Source organism: Gigantopelta aegis, unplaced genomic scaffold (genome assembly GCF_016097555.1).
Source record: "Gigantopelta aegis isolate Gae_Host unplaced genomic scaffold, Gae_host_genome ctg6337_pilon_pilon:::debris, whole genome shotgun sequence".
In the NCBI taxonomy this organism is placed as follows: domain Eukaryota; kingdom Metazoa; phylum Mollusca; class Gastropoda; order Neomphalida; family Peltospiridae; genus Gigantopelta; species Gigantopelta aegis.
The window spans coordinates 1-14,849 of NW_024534968.1; the positions used below are offsets into that span (position 1 = coordinate 1).

At 37.4% G+C, this 14,849-nt stretch overlaps 1 protein-coding gene across 1 annotated transcript; it reads right to left on the minus strand.

The window, feature by feature from the left end:
* Positions 1 to 6: 6 nt before the first annotated feature.
* Positions 7 to 14,637, minus strand: LOC121366594 (F-box only protein 41-like). Its single transcript, XM_041490971.1, has 4 exons — positions 14,244 to 14,637; positions 7,814 to 7,972; positions 4,915 to 5,030; positions 7 to 1,967 (listed from the first exon to the last, which is right to left on the minus strand). The coding sequence occupies exons 2-4, from the start codon at positions 7,929 to 7,931 to the stop codon at positions 1,905 to 1,907; spliced, it is 297 nt and encodes a 98-aa protein (XP_041346905.1). The 5' UTR covers positions 7,932 to 7,972; positions 14,244 to 14,637; the 3' UTR covers positions 7 to 1,904.
* Between the last annotated feature and the right edge of the window lie 212 nt (positions 14,638 to 14,849).

Below are 14,849 nucleotides of genomic sequence, written 5' to 3' on the forward strand. Positions count from 1 at the left end.
CATCTTGTAGAAGGTCTATGTACTATGGTCTACACTTGGTAAAATAAGATAGCATCTTGTAGAAGGTATATGAACTACGGTCTACACTTGGTAAAATAAGATAGCATCTTGTAGAAGGTATATGAACTATGGTCTACATTTGGTAAAATAAGATAGCATCTTGTAGAAGGTATATGTACTATGGTCTACATTTGGTAAAATAAGATAGCATCTTGTAGAAGGTATATGAACTATGGTCTACATTTGGTAAAATAAGATAGCATCTTGTAGAAGGGTATATGAACTATGGTCTACATTTGGTAAAATAAGATAGCATCTTGTAGAAGGGTATATGAACTATGGTCTACACTTGGTAAAATAAGACAGCATCTTGTAGAAGGTATATGAACTATGGTCTACACTTGGTAAAATAAGACGGCATCTTGTAGAAGGGTAGATGAACTATGGTCTACACTTGGTAAAATAAGAGAGCATCTTGTAGAAGGTATATGAACTATGGTCTACACTTGGTAAAATAAGATGTCTACAGTTGGTAAAATAAGATGGCATCTTGTAGAAGGTATATGAACTATGGTCTACATTTGGTAAAATAAGATGGCATCTTGTAGAAGGTATATGAACTATGGTCTACATTTGGTAAAATAAGATGGCATCTTGTAGAAGGTATATGAACTATGGTCTACATTTGGTAAAATAAGATGGCATCTTGTAGAAGGTATATGAACTATGGTCTACACTTGGTAAAATAAGATGGCATCTTGTAGAAGGTATATGAACTATGGTCTACATTTGGTAAAATAAGATGGCATCTTGTAGAAGGGTATATGTACTATGGTCTACACTTGGTAAAATAAGATAGCATCTTGTAGAAGGTATATGAACTATGGTCTACACTTGGTAAAATAAGATGGCATCCTGTAGAAGGTATATGTACTATGGTCTACATTTGGTAAAATAAGATGGAATCTTGTAGAAGGGTATGTGTACTATGGTCTACACCTTTGATAAAATAAGATAGCATCTTGTAGAGGGGTATATGAATTATGGTCTACACCTTTGTAATTCAGAGGTCAACTTGTAGATGGGTATAATACTGTGGTCTATACTTGATAAACATTAGGTATCAACTTGTAGAGGGGTATAATATCATGATCTATACTTGATATACATTAGGTATCAACTTGTAGAGGGGTATAATATCATGGTCTATACTTAATATACAATAGGTATCCACTTGTAAAGAGGTACCGGGTATATTGTAACATAAGACATAACAACTCTGGCGATGATGAATGGTGAAACTGCAGAATTCCTCCTGTTGATATGAGGCTGAATAACAAGGCCAAATCCATGGCTACTGTCTGCTGAGCTATCTTGTAATATGTCCTCCACAAATTAATGTCTTCTGAAGTGAAAGTATTGATCAAACTCTACTACACTTGATAAATCAGATACCACCATCTTTGTCAGTCAGGATGCTTTTACAGAGACAGAGTAGTGACCAGGGCCAGCACTTGGTAGACATGAGAGAGTCGCCCAATTCACTTCACGCTTGTAATGTTGTGATCTTCCCGTGCGATGCATGAACACTTCCAGGAACAATGTGATGTTGTTTGAGAGGACTCGAGAGACATGACGTTTGAGATGACGCGAGAGACATGACGTTGTTTGAGATGACTCGAGAGACGTGACGTTGCTTGAGAAGACTCGAGAGACGTGGCGTTGCTTGAGAAAACTCGAGAGACGTGACGTTGTTTGAGAGGACTCGAGAGACGTGACGTTGTTTGAGAGGACTCGAAAGACGTGATGTTGTTTGAGAGGACACGAGAGACATGACATTGTTTGAGAGGAGTTTTGTCAACGAGGCTCCAGGTCTTTCAGGCACATCATGGATTTTCCGGTTCCTATGGAAGAGGAGCGACGTCAATCTTCAGAATGTGTCCAAGTCCTGCTTTACTCTGGAGAGCCTGCAAGGAACAAATGTAGTTTTTACAATTATGAAGCAGACAGGTATATCTGAGGTCTGTGTTTTCACTTGTTCAGTTCACAAATTTTTGGAAAAGAAAATCTAAATGCTAAAAGGAGCTGAATCAAACTTCAGGTCGAGGAATTTTCCAATCTAGCAACAACAGGAGATACTTTGAAAAACTATTTTATATTTAGTTTGTGCTTCTGTGAGCTAAGGTAAACTTTCAACAATTTTATTGTTTTGAAATAGCAAACATAATAGACTGACAGACAGAGAAGAGAGTACACATACATGTATATACTAACTGCAAATACTGCAAATAATGTATATTGTAAAGTAAAGTAAAGTTTGTTTTATTTAACGACGCCACTAGAGCACATTGATTTTTTATCTTATCATCGGCTATTGGACGTCATTCTGACACTGTTTGTTAGAGGAAACCTGCTGTTGCCACATAGGCTACTCTTTTACGACAGGCAGCAAGGGATCTTTTATTTGCGCTTCCCACAGGCAGGATAACATAAACCATGACCTTTGTTGAACCAGTTATGGATCACTGGTCGGTACAAGTGGTTTACACCTACCCATTGAGCCTCAGGGTTTGGAGTCGGTATCTGGATTAAAAATCCCATGCCTCGACTAGGATCTGAACCCAGTACCTACCAGTCCGTAGACCGATGGCCTAACCATGACGCCACCGAGGCCGGTACAATGTATATTGATTGCCACTATTTACCTTATGTAGCTCATAGAAAGACCTGTTTAATATCACCAGAAAAAAATGTGACGAGAACGGTAGCGCCCATGCAAGCTTTTAATATAAGACTGGTACTTATCTTTGCTATACAAATCGGAAAACACTGGTTTAATAGACATCTTCAAAGACGTATCAATTCCATCAAAACTCCTTTGCCTATTTAATTTATTATTAATTAGAAACAGTTCACTTTTGTAAGGTAATAGATACGTCTGATAAGAATAACTCATTTATGCTGTTCATACAGTTATAAAGAAAACAAAGGAATTGATTTAAATATTGGCTTCTGAACAAATGAACTTGTTACGAAAATCAGCGAAGTTGGCAAAATTGTCTCGATTAGTTCCTATCTTTTAGCCTACAAAGCTTACATGAGGTCCCGGAATTGGCAAGCATGTAACTTTCTACTTTCTTTTTAAAAGACAAAAACAATTCAAAAGTGTACAGAATAATAAAAAAGCAGGAAAGAAATGATATTAGGTAGGCCTATGTAGGAATAGGCTTAGGTCTCGTTTACAAAAACCCAGGAAAGAAATGATAATAGGTAGGCCTATGTAGGAATAGGATTAGCTCTTGTTTACAAAAACCCAGGAAAGAAATGATAATAGGTAGGCCTATGTAGGAATAGGCTTAGCTCTCGTTTACAAAAACATTTTTTTTATGTTTATTATATTTCTTTCTTTATCTTTAAAAGAAATAAAATAAAACTACATTAAAATATTTGTATTTCTGCTAAAGGTTAATAAATGTACATCTGTTATTTATATATGTACAAAATATAGTAACAGTAATCAATGTTCATAGCCGACTATTTAATATGTATATATGTACAAAATATAGTAACAGTAATCAATGTTCATAGCCCACTATTTAATATGTATATATGTACAAAATATAGTAACAGTAATCAATGTTCATAGCCCACTATTTAATATGTATATATGTACAAAATATAGTAACAGTAATCAATGTTCATAGCCCACTATTTAATATGTATATATGTACAAAATATAGTAACAGTAATCAATGTTCATAGCCCACTATTTAATTTTTGTTTCAATATGTTTGTTAGAAAGTAACAGACCATGTGACTGGAACATGATTTGATGCGCAGTACTCTGTGGCATATTGACCAAATTATTTTTACTCTTGGCATTCTGAATGCACACGCTGGTCTACTTGACAACTCGTTATACATTTATGGGTCACTTTTAGCTTATCTTTATTATAGCATCCCGCGTTTGCAATAAAATCCTTTCTATAATGACAGATATTGTCAGAGTTTGTCTATTTTTCATCAACAACAATGGGACCATTCTAGATCAATAACGTAATGCTGAATTGACATAGATGTCAGAGCCGTTCGTAACTGGTAGTGGTAGGGGAAAATGTAGGGAGGGAGACTGATTGTGTAATTGTTGAATTAAAAATGCCATGTGAATGTCAATGCCACAACCAACACTATCAATTAAACTAATTGTAGGCCTACGATTAAGAAGTTATTTTAAAAAATAATTTAATATTACGAGGGATCTAATATAGTCGGTAGAGCACACCTGAGATGCTTGGGTCGTGGTTCTAATTGAACCACCTCCTCGGAACCAGTGGGCTTTTCCCATCACAAGTATCGTAATCATGTTGATTGTACATAATAATGAAGTTGAAGACAAGTTGGTTTGTATACTAGTCCGGAGGGGCGTAGAACGTGTGCTTCTTCCTTTGAATGCACGTTCATCAAACCATCTAACACTGAAAACGTCTCTATAATTGTGTGCATCAAATTATCTCAATAGTACATATCATTGTAATAAAAAAATCAAATTGTCTGCATCAGTGTATGTCATAATTATATTTCTATAGCACTACTCCTGAAAATTTTAATAAATTATAACTCCATTCCTGAAAGGGAATAGAAGTCAGACTACACTAATGAACCAAACAACATAAAATTAAAATTAAAATGCTAAGGTGAGTGAAAACCAAGCGTTACTAATTTATGAAGTAATTGGTACATGTAAATGTAGAGAAATAAGTTGCAAAAATGAACCAATAAACCAATAATGTTTTGTGATTTTTCACTTGCCTAAGCGTTTTGAGATGTGCAATTTTTCATTCGCCATGGTTTTTCAAAAGCCAAGGACTGCTGATTCTTAGCAAAATATAATATTATGCCAATATGACACTTCACCTGCAAAGCCTGGGTTTTCTTGGAATACTCCTTTCTCTGGTTCTTGTTTTTCGGATCATCATAATAATCGGCGAAACTCAACACGATGAGAATTTTCTTCAAATGACGGCATGATTCTGAAAAACATACGGGCAATACCAGTGAACACTCAGCTGTTAAAAAATGTGATTTATATATTATAGACAATACAAAAGTGACAACTGAATGAATGCACAATGAAAGAACAAACAAATAAGCCAGTCATATAAATAAAAATAACAGATATAAGTACATGCTTATATTCTCATATATCCAGGTTTCATCTTCTTACTGTAAATAACTTGAACAGTTTTTCTATTACAAGTATTCTGCTGAATTCAAGGACTGCTGAATCAGAGAGAATATTAAACATACCGTGGATACCTTGAACTGATTTTTGAATTTTTGTACTATCATATTTTTTAAATTCAAGGACAGTAACAAATTAAAACTCTCAGCAACTTGAAAGGATTACTGAATAAATTAGACGCTTTCTTTTAACTTCTATACTCTTCAAAACATGTAGGGGAACCTCAAATATTAATATTAATATCAACTACTAGATCGAACACACATTTTAACCACAGACATCCTAGTAAATAACGTTCAGGTCTGTTTATCAACACACCGAAACACATTCCATAGTTTGCATGTGCATCACGCAGTTACACCGTACACGTGCGTGGGGTGTCATTCTCGATTTTGACAATTTCCAGGAAGGTCGATAATCACTGTGGAACATTATTTGTTTCAATCATTTTCATTCTGTTGGTCAACAATTGTTATTGTTTTCAGTAATTTTTATTGTTTGAATGTGCGATTTACTGATAAAAAAACATCAACTTTCAAATTTCACTTTTGACCCCAATTGTCCTTCAAGATCTTTCGTGATCATAAAACCTACTGTAATACTGAACTACCGGTTATAATGTTTGCCCAGTTAATTCACTATTATCATATAACCATTCCCCACAGCTAATATACCTTACAATTTTGGCAATTGTAAATTCTTATTAAATTTCCTCTACTTTTTTTGAAGAGTATATATTCTGTCAAGGACCGATAGGTCAGTAAACACATAAAACTTACTGTTATTCTGTCAAGGACCGATAGGTCAGTAAACACATAAAACTTACTGTTATTCTGTCAAGGACCGATAGGTCAGTAAACACATAAAACTTACTGTAGATAGCTTGAAGAGCTTTTTGTATTACAGGTATTCTTTTAAATTCAATGACTAATAGGTGATTCCGAGCTTGACCAGCTATGAAGCATGACGTGGCTACCTGCGCTCTGAGCTTACCCCCCCCCCCCCCCCTTTGATGTACGGCGACGCGGTCCCTTTGAAGAGGAAGAGGAGGAAGAGGAAATGTGTGCCAGGGGCGGCTCAGGGGGGATGAAAGTTGGCGGTCCCTTCTGCGTCGCCGCCCCCAACGACCCCACTGAGAAGAGGACTCCACCGATCACAGAGAAGACCACAACGGAGGTGAACAACGACGAGCTGGATACAGCGATGTACCAATCACCGCCACTGGTTCCTACTTCGACCCCCAACAGGGCGACTCCGGTTCCTGAATCGAGCCTGGCAACAGCTGACTGATGGAAGTCACTTCGAGTTTCACATCATCAGGACTCAGGAAGGACACTTGGGACTCATCTTGACCCTATGGCACCACGGCTACTACTGACAAGCGATCCTGCTGCTAGAGATGGATAACCAGACCATCCACAGGATTGTCAAGGTAGTCATTGGCACTGCACTGATGCAATGGAGGAATGACATCCCGAACCTGTACCTAGGACAGGTAGCCTCCTTTTTGGGCACGTTGGGACTTTAACATTTTTGGGCCGTCATTCAAAATTTTCTGCGTTTTTTTTTGTAAACAGTCCAACACACTTTACTTTGGTTTAAACAATATTTATTAGCAAATTTGGTATTGGCCAACAGGCAAGTGCCTATATTAAGGCCTCTCCCTACATTTAACAAATATACATGTTATACATCAAGATGGCTAGAACAATATTACAATAAAGATAACACGGATAGTTGGGGGAATAGAAGAGAGGAGTGTGTAGAAGAAACAAAGAATAAATAGCAAACAATTAGAATGGTTAATTGGTCTCGAAACGCTTACTATTAATAAGAAAATTCTGAACAGATTTAAATATAGAGATATTTTTTTGGACACTTAAATTTGAATATCCAAATAGCAAAGTATGACACTTGAGATTATAATAGTTCAGTAAATGGGTATTGCGAGCTGCAACATATATTGGGCAAAAACATAGAAAATGTTCTGCATCTTCAACTGGATGGCCACAAATACAAGAAGGGGTATCTGTCACATGTCGTACAAATTTGTGACCGTTCAAATCACTGGTACCCAAACGGAGTCGGCTATGTAGAATCTGTTGCCATCTATCACCTTCATAAAAATAAGATGGAACAGCAGGGTCGTGTTTGTTCATTTGTATTTTAAACAATTTTAATGAAGAAGAATTTCTAATATCAGGCAAAAGATTATTCCATAATTTTACTGCTGAAGGAAAGAAGGAGTTTGAAAACAATTTTACTTTGATTGCCCATCAAAATTGCTCAAATCACCTTAAAACCTTTTCAGCCGAGCACTCTAATTTATTTTTGGGTTTTAATTTGTTTTGGTTCCAGACATGAGCAGGTTATGTCAGCTGATTTTGGCCTAGGTCTTAGTAACTACTTCTAAATTTTTACCCCCCCCCCCCCCCCCCCCCCCTCCTGGCCCGGACTTAGTCAGAGATTAAGCCCATGGCAGGCGTCCTTGAAGCTCTTGTGGCATATACACACGTAAAAACATTTCCAGTCCAGTCCAGACTAATAGGTCAATAAAAATATAAAACTCACTGTAGATGACTTGAATGGCTCGAGGTGTAACCGGAGTCCCGTTAAGTTCAAGGACAGACAGGTTGTTGAGTCCGGATCGACACAGAGCGGTCGCGTCGTCGTCGTTCAGTTCACACATGTGATCCAACTCGAGCAACTGAAGCCGCTGACAGCCCTGGACTGAAAAATAACTCAGTGGTCAGTTCAGTACCAGCCTAACTGAACAGTACTCAGTTTTAGTGGTCAGTTCAGTACCAGTCTAACTGCACAGTACTCAGTTTTAGTGGTCAGTTCAGTACCTGTCTAACTGAACAGTACTCGGTCAGGTCAGTACCAGTCTAACTGAACAGTACTCAGTTGGTCAGGTCAGTATCAGCCTAACTGAACAGTACTCAGTTTTAGTGGTCAGTTCAGTACCTGTCTAACTGAACAGTACTCAGTTTGTCAGGTCAGTACCAGTCTAACTGAACAGTACTCAGTGGTCAGTTCAGTACCAGCCTAACTGAACAGTACTCAGTTTTAGTGGTCAGTTCAGTACCAGTCTAACTGCACAGTACTCAGTTTTAGTGGTCAGTTCAGTACCTGTCTAACTGAACAGTACTCAGTTGGTCAGGTCAGTACCAGTCTAACTGAACAGTACTCAGTTGGTCAGGTCAGTATCAGCCTAACTGAACAGTACTCAGTTTTAGTGGTCAGTTCAGTACCAGTCTAACTGCACAGTACTAAGTTGGTCAGTTCAGTACCAGTCTAACTGCACAGTACTAAGTTGGTCAGTTCAATACAACTGCACTGCTCTCCTCAAATCATGTATGTGAGCAATACACTGCTCTCCTCAAATCATGTATGTGAGCAATACACTGCTCTCCTCAATACAATATATTACTGTTATCAGCGGGTGATGAGGCAAGCACTTTTTCACCAACATCAAAATCCTTTTTGTGCAAAAGCAATTGCTTACTGTTAAATCATGACTGTAGAGATAGGAAAATATGGAAACCCGATACTGCACCTTTAATATCAGTACAGAGCGGGCTACTTCACCTTGCCAACTTAACAACCAGATACCTAATTCACTCAACTCTCGCAACTTTGCGATCTCGCAATGCAATGCTAAAAGACTTGCAAAGAGGATACTTTGTTGTCTAAACAGAGCCTAAGAGAGCTTTACGAAGTAGGCCCCTGAACTAGTTTTCATAGTCTGGCTAAACGGACCCTAGGAGAGCTTTACGAAGTAGGCCCCTGAACTAGTGTTCATAGTCTGGCTAAACGGAGCCTAGGAGAGCTTTACGAAGTAGGCCCCTGAACTAGTGTTCATAGTCTGGCTAAACGGAGCCTAGGAGATCTTTACGAAGTAGGCCCCTGAACTAGTTTTCATAGTCTGTCTAAACGGAGCCTAGGAGAGCTTTACGAAGTAGGCCCCTGAACTAGTTTTCATAGTCTGTCTAAACGGAGCCTAGGAGAGCTTTACGAAGTAGGCCCCTGAACTAGTGTTCATAGTCTGTCTAAACGGAGCCTAGGAGAGCTTTACGAAGTAGGCCCCTGAACTAGTTTTCATAGTCTGGCTAAACGGACCCTAGGAGAGCTTTACGAAGTAGGCCCCTGAACTGGTGTTCATAGTCTGGCTAAACGGAGCCTAGGAGAGCTTTACGAAGTAGGCCCCTGAACTGGTGTTCATAGTCTGGCTAAACGGAGCCTAGGAGAGCTTTACGAAGTAGGCCCCTGAACTGGTGTTCATAGTCTGGCTAAACGGAGCCTAGGAGAGCTTTACGAAGTAGGCCCCTGAACTGGTTTTCATAGTCTGTCTAAACGGAGCCTAGGAGAGCTTTACGAAGTAGGCCCCTGAACTGGTGTTCATAGTCTGGCTAAACGGAGCCTAGGAGAGCTTTACGAAGTAGGCCCCTGAACTGGTGTTCATAGTCTGTCTAAACAGAGCCTAAGAGAGCTTTACGAAGTAGGCCCTTGAACTAGTGTTCATAGTCTGTCTAAACAGAGCCTAAGAGAGCTTTACAGAGCCTAAGAGAGCTTTACGAAGTAGGCCCCTGAACTAGTTTTCATAGTCTGTCTAAACGGAGCCTAAGAGAGCTTTACGAAGTAGGCCCCTGAACTAGTTTTCATAGTCTGTCTAAACGGAGCCTAAGAGAGCTTTACGAAGTAGGCCCCTGAACTAGTTTTCATAGTCTGGCTAAACCTTTAATATGTTTAACATTTAATGACAATCATAAAGTTATCGACAGTAGTCATCAGATAAACTGAGTAATTCTTTTTCTTTTATTTCAAAGTCCTTATTTAAAACATCTTATGAAAAGTAAACGCAATCATATTGAATTCTAAAGAAGAAATATACTAATCAGACTGAGTAATGATAAAACTGACGTCGGAGTAACAAAATGTAAATGTAACTTTCATTAAAGAAAACAATGTTTGCTTGACACTCCCACATAAAGTGGCCGCTAGATATAAATATGATCACTGTGACAAAGAACCATATTATTTATTGCACAAGTTTATAGCGTGCAAGAGTGATCAAGTGCTATACATCTTGCACACTATAAATATTCCTGGCTAGGGACATGACATCATTCCTGGCTAGGAACATGACGTCATTCCTGGCTAGGAAAATGATGTCATTCCTGGCTAGGAACATGACGTCATTCCTGGCTAGGAACATGGCGTCATTCCTGGCTAAGAAAATGGCGTCATTCCTGGCTAGGAACATGACGTCATTCCTGGCTAGGGACATGACGTCATTCCTGGCTAGGAACATGACGTCATTCCTGGCTAGGGACATGGCGTCATTCCTGGCTAGGGACATGGCGTCATTCCTGGCTAGGGACATGACATCATTCCTGGCTAGGGACATGACATCATTCCTGGCTAGGGACATGGCATCATTCCTGGTTAGGGACATGACATCATTCCTGGCTAGGAACATGACATCATTCCTGGCTAAAGTACTAATCAAAATTATACCCAGATGATTTTCCAGTCTTATATATTAGTTATGAAAATCACTGGAATAAAAACTATAAAAATGTGTCAGTATTATTATGACCTTTTACGGTATTCAAACAACCGGTACAAAAAACGACAATAAATGACTTGTTATAGATAGAAATGTGGGATGTATTTACAATTTTACTGCAAAACTTATGTAATTTGAAACAGACTATAACACCCAGGTTGATTGATTAGGTGAAATCACAAGTACTAAGTGTAAGAATACATAGCAGTCCAGCATATTAAATCAAATAACTAAAATAATTATATAAATTTGCTAACAACAAAATTACTGATGTTGTATCCATAATAATAATTTCTGGCATCATTCCTGGCTAGGGACATGACATCATTCCTGACTAGGAACATGGCATCATTCCTGGCTAGGAACATGGCATCATTCCTGGCTAGGGACATGACATATATTCCTGGCTAGGGACATGACATATATTCCTGGCTAGGAACATGGCATCATTCCTGGCTAGGGACATGACATCATACCTGGCTAGGGACATGACATATATTCCTGGCTAGGAACATGACATCATTCTTGGCTAGGGACATGGCATCATTCCTGGCTAGGGATATGGCATCATTCCTGGCTAGGGACATGACATCATTCCTGGCTAAAGAAAATGGCATCATTCCTGGCTAGGAACATGGCATCATTCCTGGCTAGATATGCTATATTGTGTATCACACATATGTTCAATAAACTATTCTTTTATTACAGTCAGATGTGTCTTTATTACTATAGTTAAATTAAATGGGTATGTAATAGTGTGGAATTGTAAAAACAATATGGATGCTTTTCATCACTGTAATAATCAGTGTTGGCCTCAGACCACAATTAATTTCGCTATATGTTTCTATATAGCCTTAGTGGCTGTAACATTTTTATTAATATCAGCAGGCCCGTGCAGTTTTGTATGTACCTTTGCCTGCATGGGGGACACATACCCTGAAAAGGACAACCCCTGTTGTCCAGCTTTTTCTCCCAGCATATTGGTTTAAACAGACACACCCTCTAAACCAGGCCGGAGTACACCCATTTTACACAAAAAGCACTACTTTTGCATGGGCCGGAATTACCACAAACAAGTCTTCAATGTCAACAAGTTACACATGTTTACAAACTACATGCTATCCCCTGTCACTTCAGTCAAACAGTTGCCACTTCATAGCTGTCTGCCATGAAATAATCACAGTCAAACAGCAGACTACTTGCGCGGTCAAGTTTCCGGATTTTGGACAACCAAATGGGAAGATACCTGTAATCTGAGGCCTATCAGTCCATTTTTCCCCCTAAAAACTGGCCCACACTAATGCATTCCAATCATATACATATTAAAGCAATGCTCAGTAAGTATCGGGATGTCACCTTTAAATTAAGAGTATATAGAGGCTGTGTTAAAACACCTACCACAGTGCCTTGCCATGGCCAATTTTAGCAATGGAAACTTGAGGGACACCAACTTCAAAATGTAATAACTTTATCAAATGTTGGAATTTCTTCATACAATGAACAGCTATTTTTTCTTCTACATATGTTCTATCTGCACAGTGTTGTATTGGAAATATTTTGAAATATTTAAAGGAAACAAAATCAATAATTAGATTTTACTTCATTTTTAATGAAATATTAAACTTAAATTTAAATTTCTGAAACAAATTAAAATCTAAAACTGTAAAATGTTGCATTTTAGATATGATAAGTGGAAGCTTATTAAAGATATGGTGACTGAATTCATGGTACATTATTAGAAATGTGTCAGAGTGATGGTGAAAGTCACAAAATTGGGGCCATTTGTAACAAGTTTTTACACACTAATTTCAGGGAAAATTAGACATGATAGGCCTCAGATTCAATTTTGACCTGCTGTATTTACTTAATCTACTTCATTTACTGTATTAGACATGTAGCCACTTTGTAAAAGGCAAAACAGTCCATATAAATGCATATTAATATGAATATGCCTTACAGATGTCACTTAGGTATACACCATAATATGTTTTTTGTTGACGACAACTTTGAAAATGAAGATTTTGTCACAAAATGCTGATATAAATCCTACCAAGAAGTACTTGCACCATATTTTTCAGTTTCCAGTGATAACTGTTAACAAGTGTAATCATGTGCCAGTGTCTTGGATACCTCAGTGTAGTATTTCTTGATTGGAAGGATGTTTGTAGTAATGACCACTGAATATGCATTATGGATTATTCTGCCATATGTATTACAAGCCAAATGTTAACCTTTTTGGCACATTTTCTGCAATAAACTTGACAAGTGTACCAGCATCTGCTTACTGAACACAATAAATACATTCAGACAGCACAGAATATTAGCCTATTAGATTTTCTAAGGATAAAAGACCATTTTTGAAAAATGACTGAAGTGTGTAATTTACATAAATGTAGGTGAAATGTATTATTAAAGTACTTAATCTTGTTAAAAACTGTATACTATTTATTTAAAGTGTTTAATTACATTTAGTAGTGATATATTCATTATATTTAGATCTTCTGTCAAATTGTAATAATTGAAAAACTCATTAAAATTCAATATGTAAAAAAAAAAAGCCATCTCAATACTGACCAACAAAATCCAACTTTTGCTCTTTTTTACCAAATTATTAGCTCAAAACTGTTAAAAAATATTGCAACAACATGTAGTAACATCAGAGGTCATTTTATGCTATTCTGGAGGATATTGAAATTTAAAAGTTGAAAATTTTAATTTTAATTTTTAATAAATTAAAAAAAAAGGTTTTTTAATTTAATAAAATATTTAGAAAATAAATAAATGAGTTTTCATATTCCATGTGGTATTCACAATCAGTCTGTGTAATTTCATCTCTCTGGTTATAATACTTTCATCAGAATCAAGCATTTAACCGGTGTAATGTGTGAACTATATCAGGCCTCAGACCACAATTAATTTCGCTATATGTTTCTATATAGCCTTAGTGGCTGTAACATTTTTATTAATATCAGCAGGCCCGTGCAGTTTTGTATGTACCTTTGCCTGCATGGGGGACACATACCCTGAAAAGGACAACCCCTGTTGTCCAGCTCTTTCTCCCAGCATATTGGTTTAAACAGACACACCCTCTAAACCAGGCCGGAGTACACCCATTTTACACAAAAAGCACTACTTTTGCATGGGCCGGAATTATCACAAACAAGTCTTCAATGTCAACAAGTTACACATGTTTACAAACTACATGCTATCCCCTGTCACTTCAGTCAAACAGTTGCCACTTCATAGCTGTCTGCCATGAAATAATCACAGTCAAACAGCAGACTACTTGCGCGGTCAAATTTCCGGATTTTGGACAACCAAATGGGAAGATAACTGTAATCTGAGGCCTGTTACAGAGATTATAAAAACAATATGGATGCTATTCTTCCCTGTAATAATCAGTGTTAGAGAGAAGCAAGCTTTCCTCACCGAGTGGCAGCAAACCGTTAATGTCAATCTGTCGCCCACCAACACCAAGCTCCAGAAGATCTCGATAAAACTTTCCAATCAAAACCAAACACTTGTTGTTAAAGGCTGCGGGTTTCTCACTGAAATTAACCAAACACTTGTTGTTAAAGGCTGCGGGTTTCTCACTGAAATTAACCAAACACTTGTTGTTAAAGGCTGCGGGTTTCTCACTGAAATTAACCAAACACTTGTTGTTAAAGGCTGCGGGTTTCTCACTGAAATTAACCAAACAATATTTAGCTGCAATTTATCAGCATTACTGAATTAATCGAATTAAAATTAAACAAAACAATTATTGCAATTTTAAAATCCTTTATCTTTTATTCGGAAGGTTTTGATGAGCAATACGGAATGGAAAATGCACAAGTAGAAAAAAGAAAATAGTTTTACAGGCATCACAAAATTGATGATTTATGTAAGGCATTTGTGAGTCATGCAAAAGCAAATTCAGATCCCCCATTTGTGTTTTATGTAACCCATCAAGACTATATAAATAATGTTCTTATTTTAATATGTGAATTAAAAATGTCTCGTTTAATTTAACATGGGTGAGCGACATACAAACAA